Raw genomic sequence first — 25,466 nt, 5'->3', positions numbered from 1 at the left:
GTGACATTGGCTAGTGCAATAGCGCGATTCAATCAGGCTTCAGGATTTCGAAGAAAATTTTTTTCCCCAAACCGTGAGCTATCACTTTCCCTCCTCTCAGGGAACCAAGGTTACATCAAGTAATCCGAGACGTTCTCCGACAAATATGATTAAATGGTGGATAACATCATATCTATAAGAAAAATTTAAAAAAAAAAACATTCTGAAACATCCTGTTAAATCCGTGCTTGCAAATTCTGTGCATGAAATCTATAATGCACGATCCTCTTGTTTGTTAACATTGTCAGGGTCTGAATCAGGCTTGAATTGGTTTGTAATTAACGCCAAAAAACGCGTTTTTGAGACTGTCTTTGGTTCACTGCAGTTTTAAGGAGAAAATAATCAGCAATGGTGCTGTTGTGTTGACTTTTGAATTTGCACATGGTTTATCTTAAAGCATATTAAAAACACCAAATAGACATATAAACAACATTAAAAGCTTGATTTCCGTCAGGACCACTATCGTCAAATATGATTGACAATTAGCATATAGTTTGGATTGGCGATATGGTTCTGTTCAGGGCAAGAACTCCCTGTGCATCCATGCAGCCTAGCATGATAAGAGCAGGGAGAGCAGCAATAAACCCCTTAGGGTAAACAGAACAGAACAGAACCAACATGAATGTATTGCAGATATCATTAATTCAATATTTTGATGTACAACATAATTCGAGAATTTAGTCTGATTCAAAGGGGAATCAGAATGACAAATCCTGACTGATGAGAGGAGGAGCTGGGGATGGAGGAGGGTAATTAGCTCCTGAGTAATGCGATTGCTGTTGAAATAGTGAAGGAGCTTATATATGGATGCTGCGATAGACGTCATATTCCTATAGGTAGACTTGGATCAGCTGAGAGTCTGCTGATGCAAGCTTGACTAACGTGACCTGCCAGAACTAATGCTACGCTTGATTTTCAAGATTTCTCTCTGTTCCTTAGTAAAAGTTGGTCTCAGCAGCTTTGTGAATAGGTTTTAAGTGGAAACTCTTACCTAAGAACTTTTACTGCTATTTAGGAGAACTCTTAGTGGTAAGATAAAATGTTTTGTACAGCCCCTGACATTTTGGGGCCAGTATATGTGTTATTTAAAGCAAATGTGTCCATGCAGAGAAAGCAAGCTTAATCTTGCCTCATTCTACTTTATGAACACTTTAACACATTAAGGAGCAATAACTGTGCAAAACTATAGACATGTCTGATATAAGTTCTTGTGAGGCTTCTCACTAGGCAATTTTTTAAGCTTTTTTTCCATCATCGGTTGCCTCTGGCAGTTTTCTCCTGGTGGATCTAAATGAAACAACCATAAAAGACTAAAAACAAAGCTATTATACAGGCTTTAGAGTCCCTTTAGAGCTCCTCCTCAAATATAAAAACACATTGTGCGGGCCTCACACATCCATCTGTCAGCTACAGATGCACTGGGCACCATCAGCAGTGAGGTATAGATAAATGTGTCTGACGAACGTCCGCCACAGATCCAGGTGAGCCCAGCTCATCTCCAAGGGGAACGGACATTAATTAGGCCCAGTGTTGAGCTACACTGTAAAAAGTAATACCTAGATCTAACTTATAAAAAGTGAGGCAAGCGGCTGCATTGGATGTTTTATGTTGATTCAACTTGCAGCCTTTTTTAAGTATATTGAACACATTAACATTACTTAATACAAACACAACAAAATCGAGTTGAGTTAACTAATAGTACTAGTATTACTCAGTTGGATAAACCTACTTTTATTGGTACAGGTAACTTATTTATGGGTTGCTACAAGTAACCTGTACTCATTTTAATTAGGTTTTATGAACTTTATTTTATTAGTAAAATTAACTTAATCATATGTGAATAAACATTTTAATTGAGTCCTGGCTATAACCTCAGAAAATAAATCTAAATGTCTATATCCTGCACTACAGTTATTAACTTTACATAAACAGACTTTGTCAATAACAATTACAAATTCAGTTGAAGAAGAAAAAGATGAGAAGGTAGATTGAAGACAATCATTTATTCAATATATTCAATGTCAAGTGTCAACCAGTGTCACTTTTACCAGTGATTACAAAACAGCAAATAAATGTGCCCGCACATGTACACTCTAATATAAAACAAACACTGTAGAAGTGTATTTTCAACCTGTTCTGAACAGTACATTGAAATATCCAAACTGCCCAAGTCATAACATCACATTGTATCATACTTTAACTGCAATGTCAAAAATTACATGATGATGGCTTAGGATGCACGGGGTCCAATCCCACAAAAAGCCTCTGATATATCTCAAGTATACACCAGTTATGAAGGGTACTTGCGGTCGAGAGCATAGTTAAGTCCAAACAGGTTGCAGCATGCTTTCGACAGGTTTGGCACACCTCTGACCACGGGCTGTCCTTCTATGATAATCCCAATCGTTTCGGGATGATGGCACATGTAAATTTTCAGTGGGCAACTCGTGTTTCAGCCCGACTCTATTGGTGGAGACAAAAAAGAATCAAGAGTTTGGTCAGACAAATAGGAAATAAGATGAATATAACTCACAAATTCAAAATTGTACTTTTGTTGCTAAAGGTGGTGGATACAACACGGATACGTGACTAGAACATGTGACCAGAGTGAAGTCTACCATGACAATGCCATATAGAGTGTGGGTACTAAACTATCATGATCTACTCTAGCATGAGTGTTGTCTTTTTCTAAAGGATGCATTACAATAAAACAAATGCAATTGTCCTTGCCTGTACCTGATTGGTCATCACATTACTGTTAATTAAGCTACAGTTTAAATATCTTTCAAGAGCAAACATAATCACCCCATATCATCACGATATTAATACACCCACTAAGCAAAATTATGTCCAAAAGACGTCATTTCAACGTCTTTGTCACAAAGACGTACGTTGAAAAGACGTCCACTGATGAGCCAGAATGAAGGTTTTTACGTCTTTTTTTGAGGTGTTCTGTAATGAACGTTCATGGAACCTCCATACAAGGTTGAAAACTAGTTCAGATGTGGACATACTTTCAATGTCATTTAAGGTCTCATTTGGACAATTTATACTTATTCTAGACCAAATAAACACTCAGGATATATTAAATTAAAACTCACATATATTTCAATGTAATTTCTATGTGTAATTGCAAAGCAATTCACAGACAGTGAAGTTTCTTTTCATGATTTTTGGACAAACACACACTGACACCTTTAGACAGCTTAGCATCTGTAATTCACACATATTTGGATCGTGAGAGAAATCAGATTCGAACCAGGGACTTTAAGCTGCCTGAAGTAGACAGTAAAGATTTCATGATTTTTGGACAAACACACGCTGTCTGGGAGTTGCTTTGTAATTAGAAATTACGTTGAAATAAACATGAGTTTAATTTAATGCATCCTGAAAGTGTTTATTTGGTCCAGAAACAGTTTAAATTGTCTAAAAGAGACATTAAATTACATAAAATATGTCCACATCTGAACTGGTTTTTAACCTTGTATGGAGGTTCCATGAACGTCTATATTGGACTTACAGAACATGTCAAAAAAGACGTCATAACATTCATTCTGGCTCCTCAGTGGACGTCTCTTCAACATACGACTTTTTTTGACAAAGATGTTGAAAAGACGTCTTTTGGACATACCTGTGCTCAATGGGACAGACATAAAAATAGACAAGTAGCTTTAAGCCCAATACATACGTGGTGGACACTGATGAGGTCTTCCTGTCTCTTCCCCTTGTACTCAATCAGGCATCTCAGGACCACTTCTCTCCTTTTCTCCACAGAGGCAGATGAATCCTGTCAAAAAGTATAATCTGATCAAATTGTAATTTAATTATTATCATATTTTATATTGAATTGAATTTTAATTATATTCTGAAGTTTTTCCTACCTGGATGTGAAGCTCGAATACCCCAGGCAACAAAAGTGCTTGGGTATCTAAAGACCAGGAAAATGCATGTTAGAAATAAGATTAAAAATCAGTTGTAAATGTAACTTCTTTAGGTAATAGGTTAGAAATAGTTTAAGGGTTTTTTCAACCAAACATCTATCATTAATTGACTATGCAGCATTAAAATAGCGTGGATCAAATCTCTAAAATCAGACAGACTACTAAGAATACATCTCGAACTTACAGTCTAATCTGTGCATCTGCTTTAGTAATGCAAAAGTATACTAAAATAATCTCTGAGTCCTGTCAAAGACACACAACACACAAAACAAAGTGTTGTCCATAAAACACCATGATCTTACTTTCCCTTATTTGCCCGCACAACTATTGCCTGAAGGCTCGAAATTGCGACCGTTTCGATCGCATATGATCCCGAAATTTAATCTGTGCAATATGTAAGGGATAATGTATAGAGAGGCGGTTGTTATAGCGAATAACAAGCCCGACAGGCTGAAGGGCTTGTTATTCGCTATAACGACCGCCTCTCTATACATTATCCCGCTTATTACATGGCTACCTACAAAATAAATAAATAATTTGACACGAATTATTGATTTAAAAAGGAGTTTATTGATTTAAAAACGATTGTATTGCTTCCGCCAAAGAAAATAGTCCGTTCCGCGTCCATAGCAACGCGCTGTTTTTCATGGCAACGGTCTGTTATACTCCGCAGCGGTCTGTTATAAAGAAATAACAGACCGCATTCTACATTGGAATTCAGCCAAGCCATGTAATAAAAAAATATAACTGAGGGCATTTGTGCAACTAATTATTACCTACGTAACGTTATAACTTCTATGTGTTTTTAAACACTGATAACACGAGCACCCCACGGACAGCTGCATCCCCCACCGTGTTGTTAAAATTAATTTAAGTGATATACTCATGCCTACTTTGTGTTTTAAGGATACTTTGACTTTAATTGTACCAATAATATCACTTTTATCCTTAACTTAAACTAATATTTGACATTAAACGGTAAGCTAAAAGTCCTAAGTTAGATAAAACACGTTAACTAGTACTATGCTAGTTTAAGTTTACGCTAACTAACGATTAAAAGTTATATTATTGGCAAAATTCAAACCCAAGCCTTAAAACACATAGTAGGCATGACTAGAGCACTAATTTCATATTAACAGCACGGTCTCAACCGCTGTTGTCTGCCAATCGACCACACTGTGCAGCCATCTTAGCTTATAGCTAAGTTAGCAGTAATTTGCAAACCTAACCTCAGCTCCCTAGTGGAGAGTAAACGATTTCGCGTGACTTTACGTCACCAGTCATTCGGCTAAATTTGCTCAACTTACCGTGTTAATCAGACCCTGAAATTCAGATCCGCTGCAGCGACCAAACAGTTGAAGTGCCGAGGAAGATACTGCATCTGCCTGGAAGGTCCCCGCCAGTGAAAAAGGGATAATGCCAACTTATAAAATTTAAAATATTTACGTTTGATGAACACACCTGCCACATCGACAGCTGCTCAAATAAATTGTGCATTGCCAACTCACTTTTATAGCATTTGTTGTACACAATGACCACAAACAAATAACTACCCAAATAAATTGCATGGGTTTTATTTAAAATATATTGTTATATAAAAACTGATATATTTTAAGTAAAGATGAAGTATTTTGATAATTTTTTGTATAAAACCAATAAAATAAACTAGATTACAAATATTTAAAATATATAAAACATACTTTGTGGGTGTAGCACTTTTTACAGTGTATGCAGATGGGACAGATGCCGAGCCATCAGTCAGTTTTACCTCCAGCGCAGCTGAAGTTTAATCTACGTGGCTCTGAGTTAAACTGACAGAGAAAAGGCTTTTGGGGTGAGGGTGGCTGCTTGAAGTGAAATGCGGTTCGAAAAGCAGTTATGGAATGAGTTCAAAGGCCATAGTTTTGCCAGAAGCCCTATCTGAAAAAATAAATAATAATAATTAGCAGGAGGATCCAAAATTTTGTGGAAAATGTCTATGTAACAACGTTCGTTGTTATGGGAAGAAGGAGGCAGGAACTGACGAACATTCAAACAAACTTTAATAAATAAGTAAACCAATACAAAATGAAGACAGCAGCTCCTCACACAAATCCAGGCCTGGCCTCTCTCGTTCTTCACTGTCGTCGCTCCTCCTTTTATGCTTCCACTCCTCCGTGAGAGATCCGAGACCGGTGCGTCGCGCAGGTGTCGCTCATCACATCAGTAATCACGCCACCGGCCTCGCGCCGTTCTCTCACGGCCCTCGGCCTCGTCCTGCTCGCCACAGTCTACATTGAGGCAGACTGTTTTGTACTATATTACATACACATTATCTTTCAGAAATGGGGTCAGTACGAAAAAAAAAAGAAATACTTTAATTGAATAAATGTATCAATAATAATAAATAAATAAATACATATATATATAAATACACATATAATAAATATATTCTATTTCAAATAAATGCTTTTGAATTCATCATAGAAGCATGAAAAATATGTACCATGATTTCTACAAAAAAAGCAACACAATTGTTTTTCAACATTGATAACAAAAATAAATCAGCATATTAGAATGATTTCTGAAGGATCATGTGACACTGAAGACTGGAGTAATGATGCTGAAAACGCTGTTTTGCCATCAGAAAATACATTAAAATATAGAACAGATATTTTCAAAATGAAATTGAACATTTTATTCTTACTTGTGCAATAAATATTTTGATTAAGACACAACAAAACCTTTACCTCTGATTCTCACAGCTCTTTAAACTTTAATCAAGCACTTCATTCATGGTAAGTGTGTCTAGATTCCTTTCATCTCCGGGCTTATTTAGCTCTGCTTCTAACAGCTATTAGAAGGAGAGTTTTTTTTAGTTATTTCTTATTGAAGAGGAGACTGGGGTTTAGAGGGGTTCATTGTGGAGTAGAACCTCTGGTCCACTGATGAGAGGTACAAATGAAGAAGCACACTTTCACTAAAACCCAAACAATTATAGAGAAAGCAAAATGAAAAGCCTCTCCAAAAAATAAGCAGTCAATCTTTCATCTCCTGATCTCAACCACCACTTTCCATTAGAGCAGTACATCAACAGTTGCGCACCACACAGAACACTGTTGAGCCCAGTGGGAGATTTATGTGTTCATGCAATACAAAAAGGTCCAAATCCACCTCAAGGAAAAACTCATAATTATTGGGGCCGATAATTGCATTATGCAATTAAATAAAAAAAATCTCCCACCTTCTGGGATCTTCTGGGAAAGCTGCTGTACGGAGGTAGACATTTCGGTGACATTCATAGCATGTGCTATAAGTGATATATCAAAATATCAGCAGACAAAAATGGTTTTCACCTTTCATAATTTAATAGTCATATAATAGTAATTATATATTTAATAGTCATAATATAATAGTTACCACGTGTGCTCAGGATGCAGATCTGAATAAACTCACAAAAAAATGTATGTAACAATATGTAATCAATGGTCCAGATCACTAGTAGTTCCTGCAGAGTGACAAGACAACACTTGAGTATCTAGTGATGCATTTTATGACTATATTCAGGGTAAAAAGGATGACTGATTATGTCTCAGACACACAATAATGTTGTGATCAGTAATTAATTGGTAATAGATAGTTATTAATTAGGCCAATTCAATAATTATTGATTACCTAATATTGAACTATCTCAGTCCTAAATTTGATATTACTTACTGATTAGTAAAGTTTTTTTCCATATTATTTATTCATAGTAGCTGAAGTGTTAGTGTAATACTACTAATTTTTCCTGCATTAGTTCCTGCATACTATTAATGACGAACCATTATTCTAAAGTGTTACCAACAGCCATGCTAACACAACATTGACACTGTTGGTTTATATATGTTCTAGTTTTACCTAGGCTAACCACCTGTCATACCTGTCTAAAATCTTCACATTTACATCTTCAGACTAGTGATCCTCGTCATTTCCGTTCACTATATCACCATTCTGATGTTGAATAAATTCAACAAGACAGTCTTAATGTTATGTTGTCTCACTATCCTGCCAAATTATAAGAAATGTGTAACTCATTATCACCAGCAAAAGTAAACACCAGCCCTGACATGAGACGATTACAAATAAACCCTTCTGTTAATATTTTTGCCATGAAACAAAGCAGCGAGAATACAAATGAACGGTTGTGGACATGCAGACTCACAGAGCTGCATTATCAATGTAAAATATTTATCTGTCTCTGAGGCAGCGGTAGTTGCTGAAGCCCAATCACTGAATAACTCAAGCACATAAGGATACAAAGAGAGACAAAGATTTATGCAAGAAGTCTGGACTAAAAAAAAAATAAAAAATAAAAAAACACAACATTATGAGCAAAACAATTCATCTCAACAGATTAAAGCTAAACTGATGCTATGATGAAGACTCAGGCATTTCATATTTTCCAAAAAGCCTGGCCGGCCCATTCTCCAGCTGACTGGAGAAAGAAGAAGCATCTTTCATCTTTCTGTCCATGTACTGGTGCCAAAATGTTAAGAGCCCGCTCAATCTTTTATGAGGCCAGCTTTGGATTTAGTGCCGCTTTGTTTCCACATTTTCCAGTTTGGCACGGGCCGCCTCAACCAATATACTCACACCACAGATTGAATTAGACACAGTAAATGCGGACATGCCGAACCCCAGCAACACTTTTGGCTGGTAGCAGCCTTTCAAAAAACTAAAAATCAGATGTCAACATGTCTGAAACAATGTGTTCGTTTTAAGCAAGTAGGTGAAGAATATTTCCAGTCAAAACACAATGACTTGCAGTTTCAAACATTAACTTTCCTGTCAGATGTCAGGTGGCTTGTAAATTTTGCACTCAGTAAATGAGTTGTTTTCCACTTTATTCCCTCGCAACCTTAGTAACAAATCACTGCACACTGCTCCCACCCAAAAGAGAAGCTATGCTGTGATTTAGAGTGAAAAAAAGGACTCAGCTCACGTCCGAGTCAAGGGACAAAGGATTGCGATAAAGCCAAAGTGGGCTCTAAAATAGTCTAAGATTTGCAAAGCCAAGTTCTCAAATTGTGACTCGGGACATTTTACCTTTAGTCCACTGTACTCTGCAGCAGACCCTCGGTCCACTCCAGTGATATAGATGCCCAGAGAATACTCAGCACCCCCACGGATCATCAGACCCAAAGATCGCCCGTCATCCAGTGAGATGTTCACCTGGGGAGCACACACACACACACACACACACACATATATTATTTTGTTCATTTCACTTGTTTATGCATACACTAACAAGTCCTCACAATTGCAAAGCTCCTAAAGCAACCTAACATGTCCAATTCATTCTCAACAGGAGCTGAGCACTATGGCTCCCACGGGATATTGCGAAATTTACAGCGGAGAAAGGGTTGAGAGTGTCAAAAAGTTCAACTTTATACAAATGAGGTGAAAAACAGCAGTGATGTCTGTCATAAACATTTCAAAACTTACAGATAATGCTAGAGTTTCTGTTGGATTCAATGCTTAAATCACAGCTACAAATTGTTATTTCTAAATAAACAGATTTATTTCAGATTCCAAACTCCGATTTGCACACTTTCATTGTGGCTATACTGTGGCTGCATTAACAAAACTGTATTATATTTATTCTGTATGTATGTATATATTTTTTTCCCATCTGTAATCTACTGTAATTGGACACAAATATGGGTGTTTCTTTAACTTTGGGCACTTTTTTTCACTAACAATATCCAACAGTGAATATAGATGCATCACTGAAAATAGTGATTTATTTATTTATTTACTTATTTACTATTCTGAAGGTAATGAAAATAGCCACAGTTTCCCAATCCCAAATGAGGCATTGTGCTTAAAAGAATTATTTGGTCAAAATGACAGTGATGAACATTTTATTTTCATTATTTATGAAATAAAACAGCCAACTCATTTTATAGTTGGCACCTTAATAAATAGATACAATTAAATCAGATTTTCACACATTTGAAGTTATAGAAGCTTAATGTGACCTTCATAAAACAAAAAGAAAAGTTCAAATCTGGAACATGAAGTGCCTAAAATGAAGAAACACCCATACAGTGACTATATTGCACATGTATTGAAAGAAATGAAAGACCACACTGAAATTAGCCCCAAGCAGCAGGTATCTAGCGCTTGAAACAGACACATAGGACACAGTGGATTATTAAGTTAGTGGGTGGGATATTTACCCTTGAGTTGAGAATGTGACTGCATTATGGATGCCCCAATGTGACTTCATTATGGATGCCCCATTACTAAAGGTAAATGCTGAGGCAATGAAGAGGACTATAAACTGACTCACCCACCCATCAGAATTCTAGTGATGTTCGAGCTGAATGAAATACCAATAAGATTCAAGTCTGGGATTCAGCACAACCAACCACTGCGGCATCCAAACCCCAATGAACAATTATCAACAAATCAAATAAAGCTTTGTTTATTACCCCTCTGTGAACTTGACTGCAGGTTTAATCTTTGTGGTGATTATGTTTTATTAGTTCTCATTTGTCTTGCATCGTTTAGTGCTAAAACAATCAACAGATTCCCAAAATCCAGATATAATTGTCCTCAGCTTTATTCAGACTAACTATGCGGGTAGATTCTTTGTGAATCTGTAGCAAAATGAAAAGTTTCAGATGAAGCAGCCAGTTTCTGACCTTTTCTGCCTTTATATATGTGTCTGATGTAGCCTAATGGACTGCTTACTGGAAGGTTCTAGTTTGAATTCATAGTGTCTCTCATGACATTAAAGGTCAGCTCTGCAGACAGTGCTACATATATTATTAAACATACAGTACATATATTATAAACGGGATTAGATTAGGAAACAAACATCCTTATTTATACCTCATGCATTAAACGTAGTGTGATAAATGGGTAATGGATTTGGCTAGTTCATCTGAACCCATGATAATTCAGATGGGTCATATCAATCACACTGACATAAAGATCATTTCAGGTGAGTCTGGCCTAAAATATTCCCGAAATACTCTTATCAGCAGCCTCAAAGCCAAGTCACAACAGCACCGACTCCCGCTAAAGAATCACTGCAGCTAACATGCTCCACTGCCTCCATCCAAAACATATAGATCACTGTCAGTGCTTGTAATTAGGGCTCGAATCTCGAATCATCCATAATTAAATCTCAAGAAACAAACAGTTTTTGTTGTTGAATTAACCATTGTCTGGAGTTTAGACAGTTATTATGAGTGAAAATCTCTGTGTATAAGTTTATGGCTTTATAGGTTTTGCAGTTTTATAGGCTGTTAAGGTACAAAATTAACTTTGCCACATCTGCCAGCTATTTTTATCTTGTTTCTTTACAGAGACAGTACAAAAATCTGGCACATATTTGTGATTTTTCTATGCATACTTTTATTAGAATATAGTATTTCACATATATAATGCCACATGGTCAAAAAACATTTAGGATTATGAGGGGAAAAACTATTAGATATGCAATAAAAACCTCTGATACATTTTTCACTAGGATAAAAGTTGTTAGTCACTTGAGTCATGACAGACTTGTGTTTCGTACTGTAACTTGCATCTGGTGGCAACGATTTTGGACCTTGTCGGCAGTGTTGTGATGGGTGACTGCTGTCCTTTGGGTGTTTTTAGCTGAAGAGGCAGAATTTGGGATGAAGGTGTGAGAGGGCTTAGTGAGCAAAGTTGATGAATGTGTGTGTGTGTTAATGCACCTATAGAGAAAAAACCTGCAGAGCTGGTTTGCAGTTAGCAGAGAGGAATCACTGAAGCATTACACTCATTTCTACACTTGTTAGAGCTGTCATTTCTAATATGAATAAACTGAGTAGAATAGAACGTAGAGGGAAAAGCCGCAGATGTTTAACACTTACAACTTCGCTCTTGAATTTTAAATTGCCTTAAGTTCCAATTAATCTGTCATCATGAACTCTCTTTAAACTCACCTTCTTCTCAGCATCCTCGTGGCGTATGTGTGAGTGTCCAAGTTGCTGGATGTCCGAGTGTCTTCCTCCTGAGCCACACTGGTCCACCAGGTCTGGGGGCGGGGACACACTGCGGCCCTGAGGGTCCACCCATGTGTACACGTGATTGGTAACATAACCACCTGGGATCCGTCCCATAGAACAGACTGACATGGAGAGCTTCTTAGAACCTTTCAACACCTGTGAACAGAAAACCGATAGATGAGGACAATAAATGAAGCGACAAAAAGAGGACTGAAGAGGATATGAATAAATAAATAGTTAGTCCTGCCTCCAAATTAGTCATTAATAGGAATGCACAATATTAGAGATTTTTAATTCATTTAAAAAAAAAAAAATAGATTACCTTTGCTGTCATCTAACAATCACTTAAAGCTCATCTTTAAAAACAATAATAATGTAATAACATTGTATAGGTTATCCATTTTACATAGCATTTTATTTTTTATTTATTTAGATAAAATAGTATAGAATTTTAACAGAATTTTTGCCATTATTGTCTGCATTTTCAGTATCTGTCACATGTAGATGAACATGCACAAATCAGAATGAACTCCAAAAGTCTTTTTAAAAACACAAAACAATAGAGAACACCGAACTGAGAAAACCAAGGGTTAATAAATGCAATAATCAATGTAACAGTGAACAGGTGTGGAACTCAAATCAGCAACCAAGGTAACTACAGTAATAATGACAGGGAACGCTGACAATCAGGAATAGAATGAAAACGAAACCAAAACAGAACAAAATAGATAAATACGATTTTTAATTAATAATTTGAAATATAATAAAATAAAAATATAAATACACAAATAACTATAATAAAACTAAAATATAAAAGTCATTCATAGATTGGGTTCATTGAATACTGTGAACACTTTACCAATATTCAGTCATAGTGGCCGATCAATGAAAATGAAATGACCCATTGATAAACGCTTACATTACGAGCCGAAATTACACACTGCAGCTTTAAAACAAAAGCTGGGTTATATCTCAGCAGTAATATTCTTCTCCTAAAGACTCCATAGTGATTTGACCTGCTGGAGAGTTAATTCTCCATTCATGGCATGTACGAGCCAAACAAGTCCAAAAAAAGATCTCACTGACTCTAGTGCAGGTCTCTTGTGGGTTGGCTCCAGCCATGTAAATCAGTCCCACCACCTCCCTGAACTGCTCTCATCTCTGAAAATGTCCACAGACATCCATCTCTGACATTTAATATGCTTTATAGGGACAGAGCTGGATGTCTCATTGGGGTAGGGAGGTAAAAAAATTCAGTGCGACTGCAGATACAGATACCACTTTGTTTTTGTGCTTTCTCAAAGCAGAAAGAGAAGAAAAAGGAGAATAAAGAGAAATACAGGCATTGAGAGGCAGGCTTGCTGGAGTCAGTGCACAGAACATGAACAATAGCAACTGATTCTCTTTGGAGTTTGTTCCTCAAGCTTGGTGACACTGACATCAAATGATCCAGACAAAGAAGAAGTATAACATCTGTATAAAAACTACAAAGATTACAAGTAAGGACATTTATAGCAAATACAGACATCTGCAGAACATTTCGATCTACAGAAGGCTTCTCAAAATCTAGACAAAAAGCATTCATTGGCATAAATTTATGAGCAGACAGAGCCATGCTAGTGAATGAAATCCCTCTGGCTCGCTCACAGAGAAGCACCTGGATCTACATAGATTAACATAAATGTTTAATTGGAGCGGAACAACACATTCAGTGTTGCTTTTTCTAACCGCTGCTGCATGAATTATGAACAATGGCATGTGTGCCCTGGTTTAAAACCGCTCACACAAACACTTTTGAGCAAAACACGTATTTTTAGCAGGGGGCTAAAAATACAAGCACCAAACCTGTAAAGCCGTGTGGAGCGTTTCATCTGCAGCCTCTGAATGGAGCACTTGACCAAATGTGGTCAGCTACATAACAACACCTCAGTGTGCTAAAACAACAACACGGACAGCTACCAGAGCTACCGAGCAGATCTTTTACGTAACAGGCAGAATGTGGGGAGTTTAGAGCCATTGAGTGAGAGAGGCAGAATAAGAGAGAGACTCAGTGCTGTGTGGATGTACAGTACAGCGGATGAGTCACATTATTCTATCTTGAGAAAGAGTAAGAGGGTTCAAAATGTATTTTCTAAAATAACAGGTTTTTCAGATGTCCCACAGATTTATCATTTCATCAAACTTCAAACAAGTTAACCATACCAGAAACATTATACAGGGAGGATACTTGGTAGCACTAAAAATGGCAGCTATTCCCGACTTAGAGCTTAAAAGAGCAAAACACAGCTCGATATAGCGACTATAGGAATGGAATTCCCTCAGCTAAAAGAGCCAATCACCTGTTTGTTTACTCTAGAACCAACCTGATTTTTTGAGTGATTTGAGCTAAAGCAGCACACTATACAATACCAAGTTGTGTCTGATTTTATTCCTGATTTAAAACATGTTATTGGAATGTGATCTTAACAAACAATTGTGAAAATGTTAGTATTACCCATTCAAGTAGATTAGAGCTGTATTGGCATGACTGCATATAATTATCAAGATGACTGCATAATGAATATTTTTGAACTTTCTGTTCATAAAAGAATCCTGAAAAAAAACCCACACAATTCAACAACTCCTTTTTACCCCTAAGCAAGTGTATATTGGGGCCTACAGCCTCCCAGAGCCAATATACCAGTCTGAGCTAATTCTTCAAACTTCAGCAAGAGAGTAACAAACACAAAAGGTGAGAAACAGAGAGATGTAGGCAGATAGGAGAGGGAGAGTGAGAACGAAAATGTCTGACAGGGCTTTAGTGAATAAACCAAAAGCCAGTGTCTCTTTATCACAAAGGTAGAGGACACATCTGACATTTCTGTGCTGAGCCTCAGCAGACGCAGCCTTCTTCTGATAAGAATGTATAACAATCCTATTCCACGCTCCTTTCCAGCCACCTGAACAGACACCAACTGAGACCTGTGGTGGCCTGGATATAATGAGTGGTGACACAGCCGGCGATGATTAGACAATGACCTCACCGCTTTTAACATAGACAGGTCTGCTTCCTCATTATAAGCAATGCAAATCTGCTTCCACGGTCGCAAACATTAAAAACTGACAGTAAAAGGATTTTTAAAATTATGGTGATAAGTTTACAACCAAAATGGACAAGGTTTGGCAAGTTAGCATATGTTTGCCCCTCCTGGTAGATGCTGTATATAGGGTTGCCAACTTCAGAAAAGAAAAAAAGGGGACAATTGTGGTTCTTTACAGGAAAATAAGGGACACTCAAAATTTGTGTACTGTATCACACAGTATATGTCATTTCAGGGTCACCTGATGGAGTTTTAGGTCACCGTCAGGTCACTTGATGGAGTTTTTCGGTTCCTTGCCACTGTTGCCTTTGGCTTGCTCAGTTGGGGATATTTTGGGAATATTAATTTATTTTTATCAATCAATAAATTCCACTAGAAACAAACCTTGTTGTATTATTTTAATTTAATACTGTGAAGCTGCTTTGATACAATTTGTATTGTGAAAAGCGCTATACAAATATACTTGACTTGACTTGACGTATGTGTTTAAAAGGTTCTCAGACATAAACACATTCGTTTTGCTTAACCTATTTATGAACAATTTAATTCTAAAACGAATTTTAAGGTCATACAAAAAAAGTCACATTACACACAAACCATAGTTCAAAACAATAGCATTTATCTGAATAAGCTTTTGTAACATTATACACTACAATTGAAAGAAATGAAAGAAAGTAATAGCCTACTTTTATTCAGCAAGGATGCATTAAATGAATCAAAAGTGACAGTAAAGACATTTATAATGTTACAAAAGCTTTTTTTTTCAGATAAATCTCCTTTGAACTTCCTATTCATCAAAGAATCCTGACTTTTTTTTTAAACATTAATAATAATCAGAAATGTTTCTTGAGCAGCAAATCACATCAGCATATTATTCCCACAGGTAGATTTCATGTTTTCTTGTGTGGCTGGATGGATGTTGGACTCATGAACAATAATCACGTTGTTTGAATTCGCCAAAACTGATTTGCCGAAATCAAAACGCGGACAGTGAAAGGGATTTGTCGTTGGCGTGAGTCCGGATCGAACCGGAAGCGACCAGACAGCAGAGGATTCTCTTCGCAAATCAAACAATGATTTGTCCCAAAAGAATGATTCATTCTCAATTTAGAGTTTGTTATTCGTATGGTCTGATGCGCGTGAGTGTGGGCTGTGATTGGATGATGACCGGTGTCGTGATCGTTCTCAAGTGTCGTGTTGCTGTTGTATCAGCCAGTGGTTAGATCAGCGTAGCAGTCAATAAACGGGACAAGGGAGGTCACATACGGGACAAATAAATTAGGCCCAATATACGGGACGTCCCGGCTAATACGGGACAGTTGGCAACCCTAGCTGTATATACACCATCATGGAAGCAAAAGGTATTTTTCTCCATGGACGTTCATTCACAATTTGGTGTATTCTGATGAAACACAATTTATTGCAAGCAATGGCATGGTTTCACAGACAGGGCTTAGTTTAAGCCAGGATTAGACCTTAGTTCAATTAGGACATTTAAGTAGCTTTTATAAACGTGCTTTAGAAAAACAAAACAATGTCAGTGACATATTTTAAGATATGTCAGTGCAAGTTGCTTTCAGTTAAATAAGCTCAGACATGCCGCTTTTTTAGTCTGTAAAAAGGCTTAAGCCTTGTTTGTGAAACCGGGGGTAAATGTAATACTGACATGAATTGCATTTATATTTTTCTCGGTCTGCCACCTTTGATTCACAGTTCAGGATAGTCACTAGTAAAAGGTTTGGGACTGTGCAGGTCTTGGGCATATGTTATTACGACATGTCACTGAAGTCGGAAACATAACTTTGGAAAAAGCCTTAAAAAAAGAATATGTACATTCTGAACAATAAATCCAAATATCTACATACGAATTCAAAATCATACATTTTTATAACTTATTTGGCTACATGGTATTAAAACTAAATATTTATGTAACATAGAGCAAACCGTGAAAGTCAAGTCAAGTCACCTTTATTTATATAGCGCTTTTTACATTATAGATTGTTTCAAAGCAGCTTCACAGTGATAAAAGGAAATTAATGCACCAAAGATTGTTTTAGCTGTACGGCAGATCTAGAAGAAAGTCATTGTCCAGTTTAAGTAAGTTCAGAATTGATTAATTTCCGTTGTAAAAATCATTGGTTATTAATTTATGGGCGTTTACACAACACCGGTTTCATCTGAAACCAGAAAACTTTTTGTTCTTTCTGGACAGTCATTTACACAACAAAGGCGTTTTGGTTGCCGTAGAAACACAAACTTTGAAATAAGTTTTTGAAAACGGGTTTTGAAACGATTAGCCAACAATTATCATCTCCGTGCAAACTTCAAAACCGTGAACCTGTGAAAACGGTTACGCATGCACATGGGCAAAGACGAGTGATTACATTAACAGCTGTCATTTATCAGTTATACATCACACTTTTAAATAATTGAAATATACAGCATGTACATTTAAAATAAGTTGCAAAATATGATTCACTAATAAAATGTAATTGCTTTCTGTTCAGTGATCTCTGTATAGAGATTATATTTATTATAGTGATTATGATATCATCTACATTACAGATCAGTGTTTAATGTTTAGGGTTAATGTTTAAATAACCTTCCAACTTCACAACTTGGCAACTCTGCATAATTCAGTTTTCCACTTGTAAATATGATTTCGCTCAGCCATTCATGTGATCAGAACTCGTAATTACAATATTTCCAACCTTACATGAAGGGCACTATTAGTCACATGCAGTTTATGGTTCAGAAGACTGGCTCAAAATGTCCAGCCAAAAATGGCAGTTTTCATGTCGTTATGTGTGGGGAGCAGGATAAAGCAGGCAGAGTCGAGGACCTAAAAAAAACTTATCAAAGTAAACAAATAACAATGAACGCAAGGACCAAAGGAACATAACCATGAGAAGAATGGCAACCATTACATTCAACAACTGACAAAGCAACAGGAGAAACACAAGGGCTATTATACTGTATACACAGGGCTAAACAAGCTTAACAAGATAATGAGTTAACAAAACAGGCCTGGGGAAGACAATCAAGTGAAAAAAACTACAAAATGACTACAAAAAGGCACATGGGACGGAAAAAAGGAAGTAAAACAAAAGTCCACAAACACAGAGGACATATTTATATGAAGGGAGGAAGGTTTTTTTTTTTTTTTTACACAATCCCTGAAGGTTGCATACATTTAAAGAAAATCATGATGATATTAAGCTACTGCAGGGGTATTCAATTAAAGTTTCAAGAGGTCCGGTCTATTTCCTTCGCAGCGGAGGATCGTGACAGAAAAGATGTATGGGGGTTCAGGGTTTTCCTTTTGAAGTCTGGATTTTTATATTTTTCTTAAAATAAGCATCTACTAAAAACAAAAAACAAAAATGTACATAATAATCAAAACGCCCTCATCATGAAAACAAAGTTAACTAGTAATTTCAGTTAAATTTTAGTTATCTTTCCTTGCCATCTATAAATAATTTCCCCCATAATAACATTGTTTATTATGAAATGCTCTTAACATGCTTGATGTAGATGAAAACATTTCTTGCCAAAAAAAATTGTTTATTTGTACAGTCTGAGTCATATGTGTATGACATAAAAATAAAACAATTGTATTTTTTTCTGCAATGTTTTAGCAAAAATATCAATCTATTTTGCTGCTCACTGTGTTTCTGCTACTGGAGCGCTTGAGCGGGAAAGAGAAGCAATGCGCACAGAACGGAAAGTGCTTGAACGAAGCACGTTTGGCGCTTAGATATATTAGAAGATATATGTGACCCTGGACTACAAAACCAGTCACATGGGTCAATTTTTGGACATTGAGATTTATACATAATCTGAAAGCTGAATAAATAAGATTTCCATTGATGTATGGTTTGTTAGGATAGGACAATATTTGGCCGAGATACAACTATTGAAAATCTGGAATCTGAGGGTGCAAAAAATCGACATATTGAGAAAATTGCCTTTAAAGTTGTCCATTTATGTTCGCGATTGTGCTGCATTCACTCACAAAAACACTGTACACTTGTGGTGTACAACTCTGTTGTTCTGACACGCTGCTCACTTTAATCTGTAGAAACCATAAAATGGTGTTACCGTTGCCATTACGCCTCGCGGTCCGGTTGGAACCAAGCCAGGGTATAAACAGCACTGTAATTCAGTTTTACAGGGGATTAATAATTAATCACAATATTTTCTATCGCAGTTTCAGTGTCCTAAACCACAGGGATCCGTGGACAGTTTCAGAACAGTCCGTGAAAGCTTTGCAATATGTGCACTACCCCCTGAAGACATCAGACCTAGAAACACCATTAAACAGTAAAAAACTAGGTCTGAAGCACAACATTGAAAAATGTCAAGAAAAGACAACCTTCACTCTTTAACATGTGGAACTTTTTGAACATACTTTTCAGCCATTCTTCTGTCAGATTAGTTTATCACTAAAACGCTCTGATGGAACTAAATGTCTTATATAAAGATATTTAGGGACATTGAAGCACTAAACCTGCCATTAAAAGAGCAATTCTTTCCTCTCAGTTTAATTTCTGTTCTCATTTGCCAAGCACTCACTACTTCATATGTCATTCATTCTCTGTAAATCTGGTTGGTGAGCTATTATTGTGTTGAAGGAAAGGCAGAGAACTTTTCAAATTTCAAGACCCAGAATGTAAAAGGTCAAGAGAAGACCGTATGCCTCCAAGGAGGCACAAAAATATCTCACTTGAAAAGTATGAAGGCAGCAAAGGTTGGTGAGATAAATATAAACATGTTATGTTCACAGGGAAGGCATACCACATACTGTATGTTCAATTTTAGCAGCTGAAAAAACATGACAAACCTCCCCAACAGGAGCTAATAACACAAAGGTTATTCACTATGAAGCCTGAAGAACAAGAGAGATTTATTTATTTCCAACTCTCCTCATACTTTAAAAGAGGAGATTTGAGAATCACAGAGCGTATTTGAGTCACCTAGGTTGCCAATATTTTAATTTGCTTGTTTATTGTTTCATTAACTGTGGCAACGCAGTGAGAAGACAAGCAAATAAAAGGTGCACACTCCATTAAAACACTGATAGCAGCTATTACCATCAGTATAAATTATGATTATGGATGTGTTCAGTAGACCATCACTCAACAGCACTGGAGAAATATGGTATGGCCTCAAAAAAAATAATAGAAAAAAAAAACAGTAGATGACTTTTTCCTAGATGAAAAGTTCATCACTCTTCACTGCTTTCTTCAGGGCTTTCTCCCTTTAGCTGCTAAAATATAAACTTTATACATATGTGTGTGTGTGTGTGTGTGTGTGTGTGTGTGTGTGTGTGTGTGTGTGTGTGTGTGTGTGTGTGTGTGTGTGTGTGTGTGTGTGTGTGTGTGTGTGTGTGTGTATGTGTGTAATCATAAACCCCTGGTAATAAAATAATTTTACCATTTACCACACTTTGTTATTCTATTGTATATTATGTTAGCAAAAAGCATAATTCCCAATTGACAGCCATCAACCAGCCTTCAAACCATATATTCTGACATAATTTTCCAAAACAATTGCCACTGAGACAAATGGAAATGCTAATGCATAACTCCCTCTCCCTCTCCTTTGTAAGACCTCCTTGGTTAGAAAGAAATAAAAACTGTTCTATATTCATTCAGGTAGATGCCTGAGAGCTTTTTCTGCTCTAAAAAGTATTGGGTTAAAAGTTAGATTAAAGGGCCCCTATTATGGATTTTTGAAAATGACCTTTCATGTAGTGTGTAACATAGCTCTAAGTGAATGAAAACATCCTGCAAAGTTTTAAATCTGAAAGTGCACCGTAAATAAATTATTGTCTTTCAAAAGTAAGAGTCAACTCTGAGTCAATGAAATGAATGAGTCATAAGCCGTTTCGTTGTGACGTCAAGACGAAACATTAGCATATTGCGCGCACAGACACCAGGGAAAACTTGAACCAACAGCTGATTCCTGTGGATACTGGATAGCATCATGTCGAGAAGACACTGTGCTCTACAACTTGAAGGTAAAGCCAGTTTTTTTCACTGCCCAAGGACAAGCATGTGAAGAATCAGTGGTTAAAATTCATCTTTACCACAATATCACAGCAGTATCATCCTAAACTTTTGCTGTGTTCCCTTTATTTCACTGATGACTGCTTCTCAAATCTCATAGGCTAGTTCAATACAGGATTCACAAATTGCTTGCTCTTTAAAGATGGTGTTCAAAATACTTAGTTTTTAGTTTTATATTGTGTAACTTAGGTCTCCTGCTAACTGGCTAACTCACGTTAGTCACACTGTCTTACTGAAATACTTCTGCTAATCAGTTGTGGGACACGATTACCTATAACTGTCTATTAATGCAGATCGTCTATAGTTCTCACTACTTTGAGGAAATATTTGTTTTACCAACGTTTATGTTACATCAGATCATTCACTCTAGAGCTCGGCTAATGTACTGTATATTGTATACATGCACTGTTATTTTTACAGTTTCCACATGTTCACTGCAATATATTAGAAAAATACTCTGTAAATAAATGAGTACAAGTAAAATAATCAGTTTGTTGATGGACATGCACTTGTTAATGCTGATGGTGAGGAATTACAGTTGCAACATCTCATATAATGTACCTCAAACTGAGTAGTGTATCACTGAGAAACACTGAGTCCTGCTCTCGAGTCGTCCTTGCGATGGAGGTTCGGGTTGAATAACTAGTTCTTCCAATGTTTCATCATCGGACTCGCTCGTATTGATATGGTAAAATCAACGTCATTGTTCATTACTGTGTTTAGTTTACAGTGTAGGAAGCCTCAGGACAAGCAGTGCTGATGTTGTTATGGCAATGGGCGGTTTTGTTTTCGACGCGCTGTACACGGTAGGCCTATCACAACAGACTGAGCTGTCTGGCCAATCAGAGCAGAGTATACGTGGAAAGACGGGATTTAGAGAGATTGATTCATTTGACGAGCCGTTCGTGATTATTGACAATGTGATGATGTGCAAATGTATATTATGAGGAAATTAAACAGTTTTTTTACCTTTGATGCATGTAAACATGTTGTAGGAGACTCCACAACAACATTAGGAAACTTTAAAATAACAGAATAGGGGCCCTTTAAAAAAAACTAGTTTAGCACATAGAACTGGCTAGGTAATATGGTAAATAAGAGACCAGATAAATTTGCTGTCACCTTCAATATGCATGGAGAATTACCTTTGTCCACCATTTGCAATTGCTCTTGGTCACTCTTATGGGTTCTTGGCTTAAAATCTGTCTTTTCAATTCAATTTCAATAAAAACAGGGCTACTGTGTATCCTCGCAAGCAAACCGTCATCGCATAAAGAAATGTGCTCTACTGTTGATTCACTGACATGATTCAGTGCAGCAAATGCAGCATATACAGCATATGCACAGACAGGCACTTAGTACAGATGGAGTATATGTCATCTCCAAGGGCAGCAGTGAGACACGTTCTGATACCTTGAATCAGACGTCTGCATGCTGCGAGATTGATCTAATATCTGTCAAGGCCAGCGGGTAGCAACAATAGTAGACAACTTTACCAACTCATCAGTACGAAACTGCTGTCCTCACTGTGGTAATTGCTGTTTTTGGGGCTTGAATAGAGAGAGATCAAAGTGAAGCAAACATAAACAGAAAGAAATTTAAACGGGCAGCAAGTGTCACGACAGAGGTCGAATGGTATAGCTGGTTGCAGTGCTTCATTTCAGACAATGAAAAATTGTTCTGTTAGATAGAGCTTTAGAAAAAACAGCTCATCAGTGAGGCTACAGATGAGTAATGCCTCTCAGTCTGTTATTATAAAACTCCCACAGTTTTAATTATACAACTTTGGACAGCAATAATTAAATAAACTACATTTACACTACCAGACAAAAGTTTGGACACACCTTTTCATTTTGCATTATAACTAGTTTCCACTAATTGCACAAATTGTAGTTTGGGAATTATGTAGCGACTAAAATTATTAAACAAGATCAAAATGATATTTTCTATAGTAGATGTCAGCTTAAACCCCTGAAACACTCCTGTCTCATTCATGCTAAATTAATTAATTCAATGAATTAAAACAATGTTTTTTTAATAAGCATATGCACTATAGAAAATAGAAAAAGCCACCGCTCATCCGTCAATAAAGTCTTGTAGTGAGGTGCTGCTAAACTAAATCATCATTGAAAATTGTACAAATACAGCAGCCGCACACTCAAAAACTGTGCAAAATCAATTTTTTAGCAAGCTTTCGGTTTTGCGACCTTCTTCAGGCCTGTGCGGCTGCTGTATTTGTACAATTTTCAATAAGCATATGCACTAAAACTATTTCAGAGCAGATTGGGAAAAAGATTATCAGTGAATAAAAGCTTACATTTTGGCCTGCTTGTCACACAAAGCTATAGAAACACTGGTCACTGTATGATTTCATTTATTCATAAAAACATGAGCAGAACAAATATTTTGTGTAAATTTATAAATGGTTTTATAAATTAGGCCCATTGTATGGAAAAGAGCGGCTCAGAGATTTTGGAAAATGTCTTATATTAATATTTTTTGTTCTAATAGATAAATAGATAATAAAGAAAATAATTCTCAATTACATAAAGGTGAGTAAATGATGACAGAATTTTGACTTTTGGGTGACTATGTCTTCAAGGTTAGTAGTGTTACAGCAAGGTTTTAACAGCAGTTCTACCAATATTCTCTATCGCACAAATAGTTCCTAAGGACATTTGTAACTCCATAAGTTTGTAACAGCAAAGCGCAATATTAGCCAAATTCATTAACAAGTGAACAGTGGAATTTGTATTCTAAATGAGTGCAGAGTGAGATGGGGTGAGATGTAGTCATTCTCCAGGGATAACAAGAGGCAGAAGGAGAAACAGGGCATACACAAGCGTGCAAACAAGAAAGAAAGACAGAGCGATGATCAACTATTTAATCCAAACCCAGCAGGAAGGCCGAAGGTGCATACACAGGCAATCTATGACTACAAACTCCAAACGTTCATGCTCCACAAGAAGGTAATTGTAACAAACAAGTTAAATTCCCATGGTGCAGACTCACTGTGATTTCAACATGGTTCCAATCCTAACCAAAAGTCTTTGACATTCCCATTGCCCCATGAGATGTGCTTGTGGTGGTGAATAATGTAGAATTACCACATTGTCAAGCTTTAACGTTCATACAAGTTCTCGATTTAGAAATAAGTTATTTATTCATGCTTACAGTCTACTCTATACAAGTCTCCTTCTTGAAGCCTCTCAGCTAAAACTGAGGGAGGAAGAAGTCTCTAATTGACTCTACATCTATCGGCCCTCCGGCATCCGTTTGGCCTTTTAAAATCTCCATGACAGTGCAGCAGATGGACTGTGTAAAACTCCATTCCCATCACCATCTGCCCCTCCCCTCTCAATATCTCTCACTCTCCCTCTCTTCCTTGAAGCTATGACAAAAAAAACAAAAAAACATCTCTCTTGCCTAGATAAATTGAACCATCTTATCTTTCACCGACCCATTCACCACTTCTGTCTTTGATGATCCTCAGTGGTTGGTAAAGCAAATCAGCTTTTCATTATTCTGACATTTACATAACCACAAACTCTCTCTCATTGCATTATCTCTGACTTTCCCTCTTATAAAATGCCCAATGTGCAACAGTGCAGTTGAGTATTTGTTCCAGAGCCTTCAGATATGAAGTGCACATTGTTCTGGGCTCATGTACTATGTGTTAGAAGTGGGATGAGGGGTTGTTAGCTATTCACAAGACACGGAAAGTCTCAGTGCTTACTGGTAATTCTATTGACAGAGATCGAGAGAAAGAGATAAATAAAGGCAATCAAGATAAGGCTTGATATACAGAGGACTACAAGCAGCTGTGTCGCCATTATTTGCATTGCCGGCACAATTTGTCATTGAGAATAATTGCTTAAGACTGGCAGGTCAATAGGGGTGAGACTCCAACAGAGAGAGCAGACAATGTGACTTTGCCAGCTGTAGGCTACTTCTTTGTCAAATCCTGTTATTCAGAAGATCACTTTAAAACAAATGATCAATCTCTAGTTATTCAGATTTGAATGCTAGGCTGTGATCCTTCTACTGAGTCTAAGCGTAATCATACTAAACTGGAGTATAGGCTATGGAAAGTCAATTCAAGCAGCGATTAAATGAAATAAACTAATCCCTGGAGCCGATTTAATCCTTTGATTTATTGTTTCCCACCCATTGACGCACCTCACCACATGCCAAACTCTCTGTCAGAACTAATCAAGGCTCACAGATGAGGCAGCTATGAGTGTGTTCTCCAGCTTAAACACTGTCTGTTTAATTAAACGATTTTATGAATTATTCAGCTCCTAATGGGAAGCAAAATGGATCCAA

General features: G+C 36.9%; 1 protein-coding gene across 1 annotated transcript in view; it reads right to left on the bottom strand.

Moving 5' to 3' along the window:
* The window catches only part of whrnb (whirlin b), a 60,247-nt gene that overhangs the window by 29,307 nt on the left and 5,474 nt on the right, over positions 1-25,466 (bottom strand). Inside the window, exons 2-3 of the mRNA XM_079870393.1 lie at positions 11,927-12,145; positions 9,048-9,173 (exon numbers count right to left, since the gene is read on the bottom strand). Coding sequence (XP_079726519.1) covers positions 9,048-9,173; positions 11,927-12,145 — 345 coding nt within the window. The remainder of the gene's footprint in view (positions 1-9,047; positions 9,174-11,926; positions 12,146-25,466) is intronic.

This window comes from Squalius cephalus (genome assembly GCF_949319135.1).
Source record: "Squalius cephalus genome assembly, chromosome: 5".
NCBI lineage: Eukaryota > Metazoa > Chordata > Actinopteri > Cypriniformes > Leuciscidae > Squalius > Squalius cephalus.
The sequence above is the reverse complement of the archived record's forward strand: the minus strand, read 5'-3'. Positions and strand labels throughout refer to the sequence as shown.